This window comes from Xyrauchen texanus, chromosome 20 (genome assembly GCF_025860055.1).
Source record: "Xyrauchen texanus isolate HMW12.3.18 chromosome 20, RBS_HiC_50CHRs, whole genome shotgun sequence".
Taxonomy (NCBI): domain Eukaryota; kingdom Metazoa; phylum Chordata; class Actinopteri; order Cypriniformes; family Catostomidae; genus Xyrauchen; species Xyrauchen texanus.
Window position 1 is genome coordinate 30,760,381 of NC_068295.1, and position 15,500 is coordinate 30,775,880.

Sequence of the window (15,500 nt, forward strand, 5' to 3'; positions counted from 1 at the left end):
TTTTTGCAGTTGAACATGTGGAAAACATTACCATCATAATCGCAGCTTAAATCGCAATCGCAATATTTTTCAAAATAATCGCAATATGACTTTTTTTCAAAATTGTGCAGCCCTAGTGTTAAGTGTACCTTGCATCCATCCAATAGAAAGCTGAGAGAATAAATGAAGCATGGCTTTGATTGTAGATTGAATTGTATTAGTAGACATCATGATCAACTGAACTTCAGCTGATTGCAAACTTGACTAATGTGATCTGCCAGAACTAACGCTATGCTTGATTTTTGGGTCAACTACACCTTTAAGCAGCATAGAAGATGTCATAATAATGGACCAGTTCTTGATAATACTTGCTAACAAGTTTTACACTTTTCATTATGAATGTAGGTCTGATGGGAAACATCACCACCGCAACACGAGGCTGCCATAACTTCAGCTTTTTAGCAGTAACCTCTCAATCACTCTATGGGCCCCTTGAATGCAGTCATAGGTTTCCTGTTGCAAAATGAAAGTGTGCTTCTGCTGAAATACATCTGTGGTTGCTACTTAGTTGTAAAGTCTGAATCTACAAGCACATTTCTGTGTGAATATAAAAAAATATTTCACAATAGTTTTCTAATTTCAGTGGTCAACCGATTACGCCAAGTAAGACGAAGTTCCTGGAACTTTTGTTGATCCTGGAACAACATAGTCCTACCTTTAACCTTAAGTTCTTGGTAAAATCTCAGGGAAACCATCCTTACTATAGTTTCTTCACATTAAAGGGATAGTTTATCCCCAAATTAAAATGTTTACATAATTTACTCCCCCTGTTGCTGTTCCAAACCTAAATGACTTTCATTCTCCTGTGGAATACAAAATGAGATATTAGGCAGAAGGTAAGCCTCAGTCACCATTCATTTTATTGTATGGAAAAGAGATGTCTAATAAGGATAACATCTCCCCTTTTGTTTTCCACAGAAGAAATAAAGTAATAAAGGTTTGGAAAAAGATGAGTGTGAGTAAATGATGACAGGATTTTCATTTTTGGCTCAAGTAGCCTTTTGTGCTGGGATAGGATGAAGTATTTTAATATAGAAAAAATACCTGTTCTCCATCATCTCTCTCACTGCTGCTACATTCGGGCCAGATCCAAGGTGAGTGTAGTATGGACCCTCCTCTTTCTCAATAATTTGTTCTGTGGTAAAAATTATAAATAATCAATAACAAAAAGATAAAAATTATTAAAAAAACGTAATATGGTTAGATCCAGCTTAAGAAGGTAGCTGTGTTTTGGAAAATGGTAGCTGGTTTTTAGGTAGTCTAAACTAAACATTAGCTGGCCCACGCCTGGTAGCATCCAACAAGGTCATACCAGCTTATGGTGGTAAAGTTGGTTTTTGGAACATAGTTGCTGGTTAACCAGCAAATGACCATCTTGGACCAGCTAATGACCACCTCAGACTATCTAGGTACCAGCAATGTTCCAAAACAAAGCAACCAGTTTAAAATTGATTTTCCAATAAGTCTCCAAGAAAACTTTTTATTTCAGTCTACGGATCAACATTTTTATATGGCTAATGTGACTTACCCATACAGTCACAGGAGGGCAGTTCTGTGGATTGTTTGGAGGGGGTGTTGAGCAAATTTTTGGTTGGTGTGTCCAAAAACCTCATTGGAGACTCCAAAAAGCTGTTTAGAGTGTGCTTGGTGGGAGTCTGTTCTCCAGTGTACGGAAAGTCACCATTTCCCAAATGTACCTCAGATGTGGACAGCACAGTGACATCACCAGACTTCTCTACTTTGTAATGTCCATTTAGATTTGTTTGCAAGTGTTGATTATAGTTAAAACTGTTTGCTTTATGGTTCAAACCTGGGCTTTGTGGCAAGTCTTTACAAGGTACACTGAGCATCGTATGTTGAGGTTGTTGTTTAGCACCATGATTCAGCACATCGTAGGTTTTCGATACCTGAGATATCATGTGTTGTTCACATTCATGCTTCCTCCACTGGCTAGCACCAAGATGCTCATTCATATGATTGTGAAAGAGTCCATTTGGTGGCAATACAGAGTTGTCACCATACACATGTTTAAAGTGAATGCCATTCTGTTTCCCAGAACCTGTGATAGTTTCAAAGTCTAAGTGCTCTTTCTTCAGAGAGTTGCTATAATATAAGTGCTGCCTGTTCTCACGGTGAGCTTCCGCAATGTATTTTTTCAGGTCAATCTGAGCTTGTGGAAGAAATTTACTGCTTTTGTGCTGAAACCTCATTTTTTGTTGCAAAATGGCTTTCTGGATGATGTCCTTGAGTGGGGTCTTTTTGTTGGGTGTCTTCCTGGCCAATGGAATCCTACAATGGTTGTCCTCAACCTCACCAGCTTTCTTCTTGGAAATTCTGGGGTTTGAAGGTGTCGTTCTAGGTTTTCTTTGTTTTTTCAAGCGCTCCCCTAAAACATTATCGTATTTCATAGTCTGAGCTGGCAAGCCTTTCGGGGGACTGTTTTCAGAGACTTGCTTCGACTGTCTCGATTGGATCATGGATGCAAGTTGCACCAATTGAGCAGCAACTTCCTCCTCATCCCTCTTTCTTGAGATAGGTGTCCCTTCACCATGTTTGGATTTCTTGAAAGTGCCTTCTAACCTGTCAATTTTACAAAGTGCTTGGCCATATCTTTGGCTCTCTGTGGTAAATGATAGCTTTTCACATTCTGAGCTAGCTACCAGAAGATCCTTCAAAGAAAGCTTTCTGGGAGTAGATGCACAGTGATGACTTTGTGTGGAGTTGACCTGCCTATTCAAAGGGCTGCAGATGACAGACGTCTGATGCAATGATGAACTAATTACGGAGACCTTGTTAGAGAAAACATCTGAAACTGATTTAGCCTCCAGAGGATATTTGTGGTTGCTTGAAGTGGAGTATGTAGACATTGGGTTGTCTTGCTGAGTGCCCTGGTCTTCTGTTTTGAAGGACACCGTTTGTGGGGTAGCTGCCAGTTGGGTCAAGGCCTCAATAGCTATTGCCTGATCAACACTAATATTCCTTTGCTGGACCAGAGACTGGACACTGGGTAAAGATAGTGCAATGTTATCTTGCTGAGGAGGTTTTGCTGGTTCTTCTTGAATTGACTGACACTGATGTGGTTCTTCTTTCGGCTCAATTTTCAAAGAACAGATATCTGAGGTCTGAGGCCTAAAATGCTTCTCCTCAAGATCTTTTCTACTTTTACTAGAGAAGCAGACTACAGATGCAAGAGTGGATAAAGCATCCTCATGGCACCCGATAGTCTCTAAGTGCCTTGAGTGTTGGTTATCGATCTCAACCGATTGCTCCTCCAGTTTTATCTTCTTTAGAGGAACTGTCTTTTCTAGAAGTGCCTCGGGTTCATGAGTTTTGCTTAACATGGGTTTAGTTCTAGAGGACAGTTCCACATATTTCTCAGTGTTTGGTTTCATGTGTTCACCACCATTTAGAGAGCTTTGAGAGATCAGAAGGACATCTTTGCTATCAGTTGTCCAGGGCTGCTTTTCAGGATGAGCTGATGCCTGGCCATGCTGGAGAGGAGTGGGAAAATCAGGGATATTGTGTATTTGGGATATGTAATGCTCCTCTTCCTCTGGTGCCACACTGGTCTCCTCCATCTGCTCTGAGCCTGTGCCATTTACTGAGTTTGCCTCTGACTCAACCTAGGCATGGAAAAAGATAGACATGGGTCAGCATGTTCTGACTGTGGTGTGAATCAGAGCACACTGCTATTGGCCATCATAACGTATGAAAGCTGTTGCCATGGCAGATCAGTAGTTACATCAGGGAAATGGCAAGAACTTAATGCATGGTGTTAATGCAGTACATAAAAACGAAAACAAAAGTATTGTTTAGTCCAGATTTTACATAAATAGTTCACTGTACATTACATCTAATATGGTGACACATCAAGAAAATCAAACCTGGTTGGTTCTTGCACATCTTGTTTTCAAGTGTCATGACATCATGGCACAAGAGCCAATGAGGTTTAATTGTCACCACGGGTGCTTTTTTAAGCTTTAAATTGACTCACTGTCAACTGCTATTTTATGAGAATCAGTGATCGTAGCATTATTGAAACTATGTCCTTAATTGTTCTATGAAGAATGAAGTCATGTTTTTGGGACGACATGAGGGTGATTAAAGATGAACAGAATATACATTTTTGGATGAACTATTCCTTTAATTTACCATATTTGATCAAAGAAATGTAAAATGCTTATTGATTCTCAGAATAAAGATGTGTGTTTAAACAGACATTCACATTATTTTTATTTTATTTAATTTTTTTATTTAAAAGAAAGTTCACACAAAAATGGCATTTTTTCTTCTGTAGAACACTAAAGGAGATGATAGGCAGTATCAGTCACCATTCACATTTTTTCAAACAGTGAAAGTGAATGGTGACTAAGGTTAACATTCTGCCTAACATCTCCTTTTGTGCTTTTCATGGAAGAAATAAAGTCAAATGAGTTTGGTAAAACATAAGAGTGAGTAAATGATGATTGTACTTTATTTTTAGGGTGTAAAACAGTATGTGTTTTTATAGTATAACATGAACGAAGTAAAATACTCATTATAACCTCATAGTTTTTTTTTTTTACAGATTAGCTGTATACTCTAGTCTAGAGGTAATGGGGTAAAAAAACAACAACAACAACAACCAGTGACCACTTCTGTAGAGTGCCTGGCTTCATAAAACATTTTCTAACTGTAACCTAAGTACTGCTCATAAAAATCAATTTTACTACTCTATTAAAGCAATGTGCATGAGAAGATGAAGTACTTGAAGGTGTCTGGGAGTTACTTTCAGAGGATCTTGTGGTTATTTTTTTAGTATTTATAAGCAAGTTAAATTAGTCTCTCACCAGAATCAGAATGAGCTTTATTGCCAAGAATGCTTACACATACAATAAATGTATCTTGACAGAAGCCTCCAGTTCACAAACAATACAACAACAAGACAGAGATAATAATAATAAAAAAAAAAGTGAATAAGTTGGTAGAGCGGGTCAGCCACTAACCGCACAGGGTTGGTGGTTTGAATCCCGGCCCACACGACTCCACATGCTGAATGGAGCATGGAGCAATAAAAACCACTTGACTTGAAGTGTCCTTGGGCAACACACTGAACCCCAAGTTGCTCCCAATGGCAGGCTAGCACCTTAGCCATTGGTGTATGAATGTGTGTGTGAATGGGTGAATGAGACACAGTGTAAAGTGCTTTGAATACCGTTAAGGTTAAAAAGGCCCTATATCTTAATTCCAAATTTTATACCTTACAAGCTTACTCTGATTCCTCAGTTTACGATTCTTTGAAACCACTGTGGGAACGGGACCTAGGAGTTATGTTTAACCCCGAAGATTGGACCAGGATTTGTGATGGTATTTTTCCAAAATGCACCTCGATTTCCATACATGAACAAAATTTTAAATTCTTTCACAGAATTTATTTTACACCTGTCCGTCTGCATAAAATGTTCCCAGATTGTTCCGACCTCTGTTTTAAATGCAGGACTTGTAAGGGCACATTTTTTCATGTATTTTGGTCGTGTTCATATCCAACCATTTTGGAAAGGGGTTCACTCTGCAATTCAGGAGATAATAGGAAAACGTTTTATTTTATCCCCCTCACTTTTTCTGCTGAATGACATTCCTAAAGACCTGCTTGACTTAGGCTTCAATCCTCTGTTTACAACCCTTATATTCCTGGCTAAGAAATGTATACTATTAAAATGGTCTACACCTCAGGTCCCTACTATTTCTATGTGGATTTCTCAACTGTCAGCCTTTCTTCCTTTGGAGAAACTAACCTATGACCTCAACCACAAACAGGACAAATTTACGAGTCTTTGGGATTCTCTCCAATCCTTTCTATACAAATTTTGAAATTTTTATTTTGAGAAGGTTTTGGCTTCTCTTGTTTCGACTTGTGTTTTTTTGTAAACGGACACATTTGTACAATGTACATTTTATCTAACTTGCAGCGCCTAGGGTTTGTTTGTTGGCTTGTTTGCCTGTATGTTTTTGTTTTTGATGTTATTATTATTTGAAAATCCTTAATAAAAAAAAAAAAAGGCCCTATATAAGTGCAGACCATTTACCAAAAAATATATATATATATATATATATATATATATTTACAATGTAGTATTTAGGAAAACTCCTTCATTAACAATTATGCCAAGAGAGGGCTGATGCAACAGAGGGGTCGAAACAAGAGTGAGGCAATAACTTGGCAGCCACTGCAACTGTTATTACAAAGAGTAAAAAGAAAAAAATGGTAATCGGCCCCTCTGATGTTCCCATCCAAAAGTAAAACAAGAAAAGCAGTCAGCATCAGATGCTGAGTACAAAGTACTCTGGATGGGGAATAAATGGGCAGCCGGTGTAGATGTTTGATTTATTTTGATTGCTGCAGTGCAGAAGACTAAACTTTTGCTGCTATCAGCAATGCTTCATGATAGGTTATTTTTAGTAATGAATTCTGATATTGGATGTATGAAATAGGTTTAATAAAACCTATGAAAACACAATGAAAATGAGGCTCCAAAAACATGAAGGCTAGAACAAAAGAGATAGTTTGTTTGTGCAAATTCTAGGTGAAATGGCAACACTCAAATGCTGGTTCTCTCCAAGAAAGACAGTGCCGATACTCCTTTTGATTTTACATTACGTCATTTATCTAGTGAATGCTTGCAATTAACCAGACATTGTAGATGGATGTTTAATGACTAGTTGATCAAAGGAGTAAACAGCTTATAACACAAAGATATAAATGGACACAGTAGCAGAATGTCAAAAAGAGTGTAGCTAATTAATTATACTAATTAAAGCTCAAATGTAAATACATATTAAAAGGGATAGTTCACCCCAAAATGAAAATGATCTCATTAATTACTCACCCTCATGCCATCCCAGATGTGAATGACTTTCTTTTTTCTGCTGAACACAAACAAAGATTTTTAGAAGAACATTTCAGCTCTGTAGGTCCATACAATGCAATTGAATGGTGACCAGAACATTCAAGTTCCAAAAAGAACATAAAAGTAGCATAAAATTAATCCATAAGACTCCAGTGGTTAAATCCACGTCTTCAGAAGAGATATGATAGGTTTGGGTGAGAAACAGATCAATATTTAAGTCCCTTTGTACTATAAATCTAAACTTTCACTTTCACATTCTGAAAGTGAGGATTTATAGTAAAAAATAATTTAAATATTTATCTGTTTCTCATGCAAAGTGATTACATCGCTTCTGAAGACATGGATTTAACTACTGGAACCTTATGGATTACTTTTATGCTGCCTATATGTACATTTTGGAACTTGAAAGATCTGGTCACCATTCACTTGCATTGTATGGACCTACAGAGCTGAAATATCTTTCTAAAAATCTTCGTTTGTGTTCAGCAGAAAAAAGAAAGTCATTCACATCTGGGATGGCATGAGGGTGAGTCATTAATGAGGTAATTTTCATTTTTGGGTGAACTATTCCTTGTGACTGAGGCTAACATTTTGCCTAATAACTCTTTCTGTGTTCCACAGAAGAAAGTCATATAGGTTTGGAACAACACAAGGGTGAGTTACTGCTGACAACATTTTCACTTCTGGGTGAATTATACATTTATGGAGATATAGCTACCCTAAAATTATCTTTCAATTGGTCTAATCTAGTGTAGTCAGGTTGATTCTGATGCAAAGATAATTTATTAGGTTATCTGACAAATATTTTTTGGAGTTGTGTTCAAAAAGAATGAACAGAAAAGAAACATCTTTCAAACATCTGTTGATTATCCTGTACATACTATATCCAGCTCCTCAAATTACAGTTTCATGGTAACAAAAGCTTTTATGTTCCTAAACAAATGAAGAAAGTATATTCAGAAAGTAAACAAATCTGCTGCATACTTTGTGAATTCACATGGATCAAAGACAACTGTGCATTACAATCATCTTCGTAGTATGTTCTAAAACGCGGAAAGCTCCAAATGTGTTTTTTTATTGAAAACATCACAAGACATTAAGAAGGACGACTTGCGCATTCTTAGCATGTCAAACGTTAGTCTCTCCCAGCAGTGCCTCTGCCTCTTTGTTCCTGACTTGTTGTGTCTGAAGCCTTGAAAACTCCCAAAAAAAAAGTCACACTTGACTTTGCCTCCTTTTCATTGTAGTAACGGCTCCTCCAGACGCACACCCCCTAGCAACAGCGTGCGTACTGCCAGAATCCTAAGAAGCCTCCCTTAGGAAGCGTTACCAGGGAAAGTTAGAGCAGAAGGGGAATATCCACCCCAAACAGAGGGAGAGGAGGACAGATCTGACACCCTGTGTATCTCACAAACAGCTTACAAACCCTGCTCTCATTCAAAATGACAAAATACCGCTTCGTTCTATGACAGTAAAACACAGAGTAAAGAATTATCACATGCTATAGTCCATCTTTGACTCTTTTAAACAACATTTGGCTAATTATTTGATGACCTCATATTAACTGAGAGCTTAAAAAATGGTGACCAGTTACAAAAAAATTAACTTAAAATAATGGTGACCATATACTGTACATTCATATACTGTAAATTTTAACCTAAAACCTCCATGTTGATCAAATCTTGATTTTGATCAAGACATTGATATTATGTGCCAACTACCCTGGTACTAAAAAGTTAAGGGAATAAACTGGGTTTAAAACAAATTAAGCTCAATCGACAGAATTCGTGGCATAATGCTGATTACCACAAACATTAATTTGGTCTTTAAAAAAAAAGAAAGGTGGTTACTATAAAGCATTTTTAATGGAAGTGAATGGGGCCAGTTCTTAAACATTAAAACACACAGTTTCAAAAGTATAGACACAATACATAATAAGTCTGTTAACATGATTTTAGTGCGATTAAATCTGATACTAACCTTTTCTGTGTGAAGTTATGGCCAATTTTACAACTTTGTTATCATGATGATATAACGCCGGTAAGCACTGTAATCTGTTAACTGCTGTAATGCTGGTAAATCCCGGATTTTAACACACAAAAATCATGTTTACATGAATAATATTCTTGTGGCTACACTTTTGAAACTGTGTGTATTTTAATTTGTACTGATTGGCCCCAGAAACAGTAACCATGATATGTGATTTTATTTTTTGGATAATTAACATTGTCACAAATGCTGTTGATTGATCTTCTATTGAACCTGGAATATTAATTTAACCCCACATCTCTCGTATATGCATCTTTATGTCGAGTTGCTCGGTTACTGCCAAGAGAGTCTGGTGAGGATCCCTCAGCCCCCTCTAAACACATCAAAGGCTGTAGTTTGCTCAGACTGCTTTACGTGCACAGTTTCACAGTGTCGAGCCTTTGCTGTTACCCGAATTCTAAAAAAGCATGCTTCCTTCCTGATGTGTGTGTGTATTTCTCTGAAGTTATGAGTTTTCTTCATTCATACTCTGCTGCTTTCCTGTTTCTAAACTTCACAGAGAACAAAAAACTCACTGCCCCTCAGCCAGCCTAAATTCACTAACACACTGATTAAAGAAGCGCAATTCCTGCATCAAAAAATCTGCACAGCACAAAATGTAACTGTATAAAAATAAAAGCAATCAAAATACATATGCTTCACTACTATGCACTTAAAACTTTGGTTAAAAAAAACTAAACAAAAACGTAGAGGTCTTTTACCTTTATTTTCCCTGTGGCTTGGAAATATCCTTGCACCCTACCTGAGAGAAGAACCAAAACATTAGCCAAGATAAATTACTGATGCAGCAATAACTAAAAGAATACAAACACACTATGCAAAGCTATCAGCACACACACAGTCATAACACTCTATTTATAGCGCCTGGCTGAGACAATAGCCATTAAAAGCCCAGTCTGGGGTTGTACCTTCTCATTCCTCAGAGGCAGACCCTCAATTTTGGGCAACATAATCCTAAAAGGTGGCCATCTTGCCTCCCTCAGCTTCAGTAGAATAAGTGGCTTTAGTGGCAGATGCAGAGCGAGCAGCCCAGGTTTGCATGATCAGTGCGGAGGAGAGAGGCTTTGGATCGCTGTTGCCGCAGACACCCAACGCATGCCTCTTGCAGACGCAGACAGCACCCTGTCAGCCAATCGTGTGGGGCTCTAGCGGCTTGTAAATGTTTCAACCATGCCTAAACCCTCCTAAACAAAGGATCCCCTATGTGGTTTCTTACTCTACAAGTACGCACGAGGGAAAGAGTTAAGCTGTGGTGTGGACACTCATGGCACCGGACTGGAGTCCAAAGCCGGTTTGTGCAGCAGAGTTCAAACAAGAAAATAATCTTTGCAAACACACTCAGAATGTTGAGATACACTACACATATGTAATATGAATATGATATATGAATATGAATATGTAAGTGCATATTGCTACTCAGGTGCACTTTTTGGTTTTGAATATAGAAGGCATTTAGATTTTATATAAACAAATTAAATACAAAAATTTAAATAAACAAAAATTCATGCACAGAACCTACAGTATAACTCCATTTAAGTGATTCTCACAGAACCTGTCAAGAAAATGCCCTGCTGTTATCTTACTACAAAATCAAACGAAACAAATAAGAAATACAATTTTTCAGGGCAGTGACATAATTTTCATTGCAGTTATGCACATTTATGATGCAATGCAAAAAAGATGGTCATTATGATGTTCTCATTATTGCAACATGAAAAAAGGACTTATAATTTCATTTGTAAAGTATTTATACATCATTGTAGTACTCCCTTGGTCCTTACTTTCATTTTCACTGATTTTAATTAAAAAAATATATGTAACACAGTAAAAATATACCTGTCACAGTAATGAGAATTGCTCCAAACAATGGCAATTATAAAAATGAAATGTCCTGACATGTTATGGTAATGAGAATTAGGGTAAAATGTGCTTAAAATTAGAGGTAGGCCGATATATCGGTTTTACCGATAAATCGGTGCCGATAGTTGCTTTTTGGAACTATGGGCAAAAAACTATGCCAATAGTTTCAGATATATTCTTTTTTCTTTATTTAGCATTTTTTTTATTCTTTATCAATAAACCTTATCTAGTGATATATATATATATATATATATATATATATATATATATATATATATATATATATATATATATATATATATATATATATATATATTATAAATATATTATATTATAAATATATAATATATTATATATATATATATATATATATATATATATATATATATATATATATATATAATGAATACATATGTTATAAAAAGCTTAATTTGTTAAATACTAACACATAGAGCATTGTAACAGAGACAAGCCTCTATCATTTTTTTAAATAAAAGTCCCTGGTGTATTTCTGACTTTATTTATAGTTAAAAGTCCCACGTTATGCACCAAATCTTAATTTTTCTGGTTATTATTTTGGTTGCACAATAACCTGCTTTGGAGATTTTATTCATTTTGAACTCTTGCAGCCTCAATTTCCGTGTCTATCATAATAAGGAATAATTGAAATCTTTGATCATTCTATAAATTGATTTAAAAAAACTATTGGCTGATTAATCGGTTGTCAACCTTTACCACCAACTCAGTTATCGGTATCGGCAATAATCATCATAATGGTCCAAAATATAGGCTCTACTGTTTTATGCAAAATCTAATTTCATATTTCTTTATTGATTTGGGGTTAAATATGACCAGGACATTTTTTGACAGGTTTCGTGAGAATCCCCCATCTACACAGCATTTCCACACGTTCTGACCAACAAATTTCCATTCATTTTCCAGACATTTGTGAATAATGGATAAAATGGATAAAAATGGTTTTAGAAATCATTTTATAAAGACTGCTCTAATAAAGAGCAATTTCTAGCTGAATAAGGAATCACCTCTATTCTTGCATTAAAAATAAAACCCACACTTTAAGAAATGAAAAGATCGTAACCCATCTATGATGCAATGCAAAAATAAAAAAAAGCATTGAAATATGACAGAAACAAATCTGAGAGTATAACTAAGCTTCCTGCCTCAGCTGTTATAAATGACATCACAACAACGCATTTCACAATGTCCCACTTTCTGGCAGGATGTCAAACACTTGAGGGCGCGCAGTCGTGCTGTTGTGAACGATCTGAGTCAGAGAGATCCATATGCAGCTTAGTTTATTGAAAAGAGTAGTCAAACAGGCAAGGGTCGGAACCAGCAGAAAGAGCAGTGAGGACAGGGCTAAATCGTAGAACAATACCAGGCAGAAGATCAGGGCAGGCAGCAGACAGGGAGAAAACCAAAATAGGCAGGGTCACAAACAATCAGGCAGTCACAGGAATAAACGCTCAGAAATGTTCACAGTAGCAAAACAAGACTTCGCACTGATAGCTGCATGCAGTGCAGCTAAATAGCCTAGTAGATGAGAAACAGCTGAACATGGTGATTAGAGTCAGAACTGGGGCTGTAGGGAAATGTAGTGTGAAGAGAGAGTCAATATTCAGGCGATGGCGCCCTCTGATGGTTGGAGAGGGAGTTTACAGAGTCTGTGATTGTGACAGAGACCCCCCCCCCCCCTGCGAGCGACGCCTGGCGTGAGGTGGCTGACGGCGTCGGGGTCTCCCATGTGGTCGGGGAGCAGGTCTGTTGGGATGGGCGTGATGGAAGTCAGTAATTAGACTAGGGTCCAGAATGTCCGTGGCATTAACCCATGAACGCTCCTCTGGTCCGTATACCTCCCAATCGACCAGGTACTGTAGGGTGCTGCCCTGACGCCTGGAGTCTAGGAGTTCCTGGACTCAATAGGCCTCCTCGCCCTCCACTAGAATGGGTTGGGGGCTCTGCTCCTGGGACCTCTCCTCCTCCCTCTCGTTGGGACCATCAGCGGGTTTGAGCAGTGAGACATGGAAGGTGGGAGCAATACGGTAATGGTTAGGCAGGGCAAGATGGAAAGAGACTGGTGTGATTTGTCTTGTTATTTGAAATGGACCGACATACCTGGGACTGAGCTTTTTACAGGGGAGCCGCTGGCGTAGGTCTCTGGTGGATAACCAGACCCACTGGCCAGGGTGGTACACCGGACCTGGACGACGACGTCGATCGGCTTGCTCTCTCTGGCGACGAACGGCTCGTTGAAGGTGAGTATGGGCCTGATTCCATGTGTCTTCACTGCGTTGTAACCAGTCATTCACGGTCGGGACGTTCGTGGGTTCTCCTGACCATGGAAAGAGGGGCGGTTGAAACCCCAGGATACACTGGAAAGAGGTCATGCCGGTGGAATGCTTTTGGATGGAGTTCTGGGCATACTCTGCCCACATCAAATAGCGACTCCAGTCCTCCTGATGTTGATGACAGTAGGAGCATAGGAATCGTATGACCTCTTGATTCATGCGTTCGGCCTGCCCATTTGATTGAGGATGATACCCTGAAGTGAGACTGACGTTGATCTGAAGGGTCTTGAAGAAGGCTGACCAGACTTGAGACGTGAATTGGGGTCCTCTGTCGGAGACGATGTCCTCGGGTAGGCCGTAAAATCGGAAGACCAGGTTTCAGAGGTGCTCTGCTGTTTGTAAAAAAAGCTTAGTAAAAGTAAGGTTGTCTTACTAAAAAGTAGAAAGCTTAGGCAGGGGTATCAGGCGGCAGGCCTTGGAGAACTTGTCCACAACAGTAAGGATGGCGGTGTTACCCTTGGAGACAGGCAGATCGGTAATGAAGTCAATGGCTATGTGTGACCAAGGGCGTTGTGGAATGGGAAGAGGTTGTAACAGACCGGCAGGTAGTTGGCGTGATGATTTTTGAGAATTGCAGATTTGGCAGTGTCGGACAAAGGCAGTGGTGTCTTGGGCCAAAGAGGGCCACCAGTAGCGATTTCGTAGCAGCTGGATGGTAGTAGTAATTCCCAGATGTCCAGAGCTGGGAAGAGTATGAACATGCTCCAGGACCTGATCCCGGAGCGTATCGGGGACATAGACCCGGTTGGGTGGACAGGCGGATGGGATCTCAGACCGGGAGTTGATCTGCTCGATCTCGGTTTCAACGTCCCACTGAATGGGAGCGACAATGAGGTCTGGAGCCAGAATTGTCTTGAGGTCTTGTGATGTGAACTCGGGGTCAGATTGACGTGATAGGGCATCTGCCTTGGTGTTCTTGAAACCTGGACGATAGGTGACTGTGAAGTGGAATCGGGTAAAGAACAGTGACCAGCGAGCTTGTCTGGGGTTCAGTCTCTTGGCGGAACGTAGGTACTCCAGGTTCTTGTGGTCGGTAAAAACGGTAAAGGAGTGAATAGCACCCTCTAACCAATGCCGCCACTCTTCAAAGGCGGCCTTCATGGCTAGAAGTTCTCGATCTCCCACATCGTAATTCCTTTCGGCAGTATTTAGTTTGCGGGAGTAAAACGCACAGGGATGCAACTTGGGCGGTGACCCCTGACGTTGAGAGAGAACGGCTCCTAAGCTGGTATTGGAAGCGTCCACTTCGACCACGAATGGTAATTCAGGGTCAGGATGACGCAGGATGGGTGCTGTGGTGAAACGTTGCTTGAGCTGATTAAAGGCTTGGGTGGCCAACTCATTCCATGGAATACGATGTGTTCCTTTCTTCACCAGGGATGTGAGTGGGCTTGCCACGGAACTGAAGTTTCTTATGAAGCGGCGATAGAAATTGGCAAATCCGAGGAAGCGCTGTAGTTCTTTCAGGGTGGTAGGTCGTGGCCATTCTAGAACTGCTCTGACCTTGCCCTCGTCCATGGCTACTCCTTCTGCACTAATGATGTACCCCAGGAAGGTAGTGGAAGTCTGATGGAACTCGCACTTCTCCAGTTTCGCGTATAGCTGGTGCTGGATGAGCCTCTGGAGGACGGCTCGAACATGCTGCACATGGTCAGTCAGGGTGTCAGAGTAAATCAAGATGTCGTCGATGTATACTATAACTGTTCTTTGGAGCATGTCTCTGAACACGTCGTTTATGAATGACTGGAAAATGGAAGGACTGTTCGCCAGGCCAAAAGGCATGACCAAATATTCATAGTGCCCTGTGCTGGTAGAGAAGGCCGTCTTCCACTCGTCCCCCTCCCGGATACGGATGAGATTGTACGCACTGCGCAAGTCAAGCTTGGTGTAGTACCTCGCAGTGCGGAGCAACTCCAGGGCGGCTGGTACCAAGGGGAGTGGGTAGCGAAACTTGACTGTAATGTTGTTCAGGGCACGATAGTCAATGCAGGGTCAGAGTCCTCCGTCCTTCTTCTGTACAAAGAAGAAACCGGCAGACACCGGAGACGTGGAAGGTCGAATGAAGCCCTTTGTGAGTTCCTCCTCAATATATTTCCTCATGGACTCGGATTCAGGTTGGGAGAGGGGAAATATACGACCCTTGGGAGGCGTGGACCCTGGTAGCAAGTCAATGGCGCAGTCACCGGCACGATGAGGTAGGAGTTTAGAGGCATTTATTTTGCTGAAGGCTTCTGACAGATCGTGATATTCGGAAGGGAGGTTGTTCGTGTTTGATCTCCCCACGGGTAAGGTTATC

At 39.8% G+C, this 15,500-nt stretch overlaps 1 protein-coding gene across 1 annotated transcript in view; it reads right to left on the bottom strand.

The window, feature by feature from the left end:
* Window positions 1-15,500, bottom strand: part of LOC127660771 (methylcytosine dioxygenase TET1-like) — a 62,696-nt gene that overhangs the window by 12,442 nt on the left and 34,754 nt on the right. Inside the window, exons 3-4 of the mRNA XM_052151184.1 lie at window positions 1,568-3,662; window positions 1,084-1,174 (exon numbers count right to left, since the gene is read on the bottom strand). Coding sequence (XP_052007144.1) covers window positions 1,084-1,174; window positions 1,568-3,662 — 2,186 coding nt within the window. The remainder of the gene's footprint in view (window positions 1-1,083; window positions 1,175-1,567; window positions 3,663-15,500) is intronic.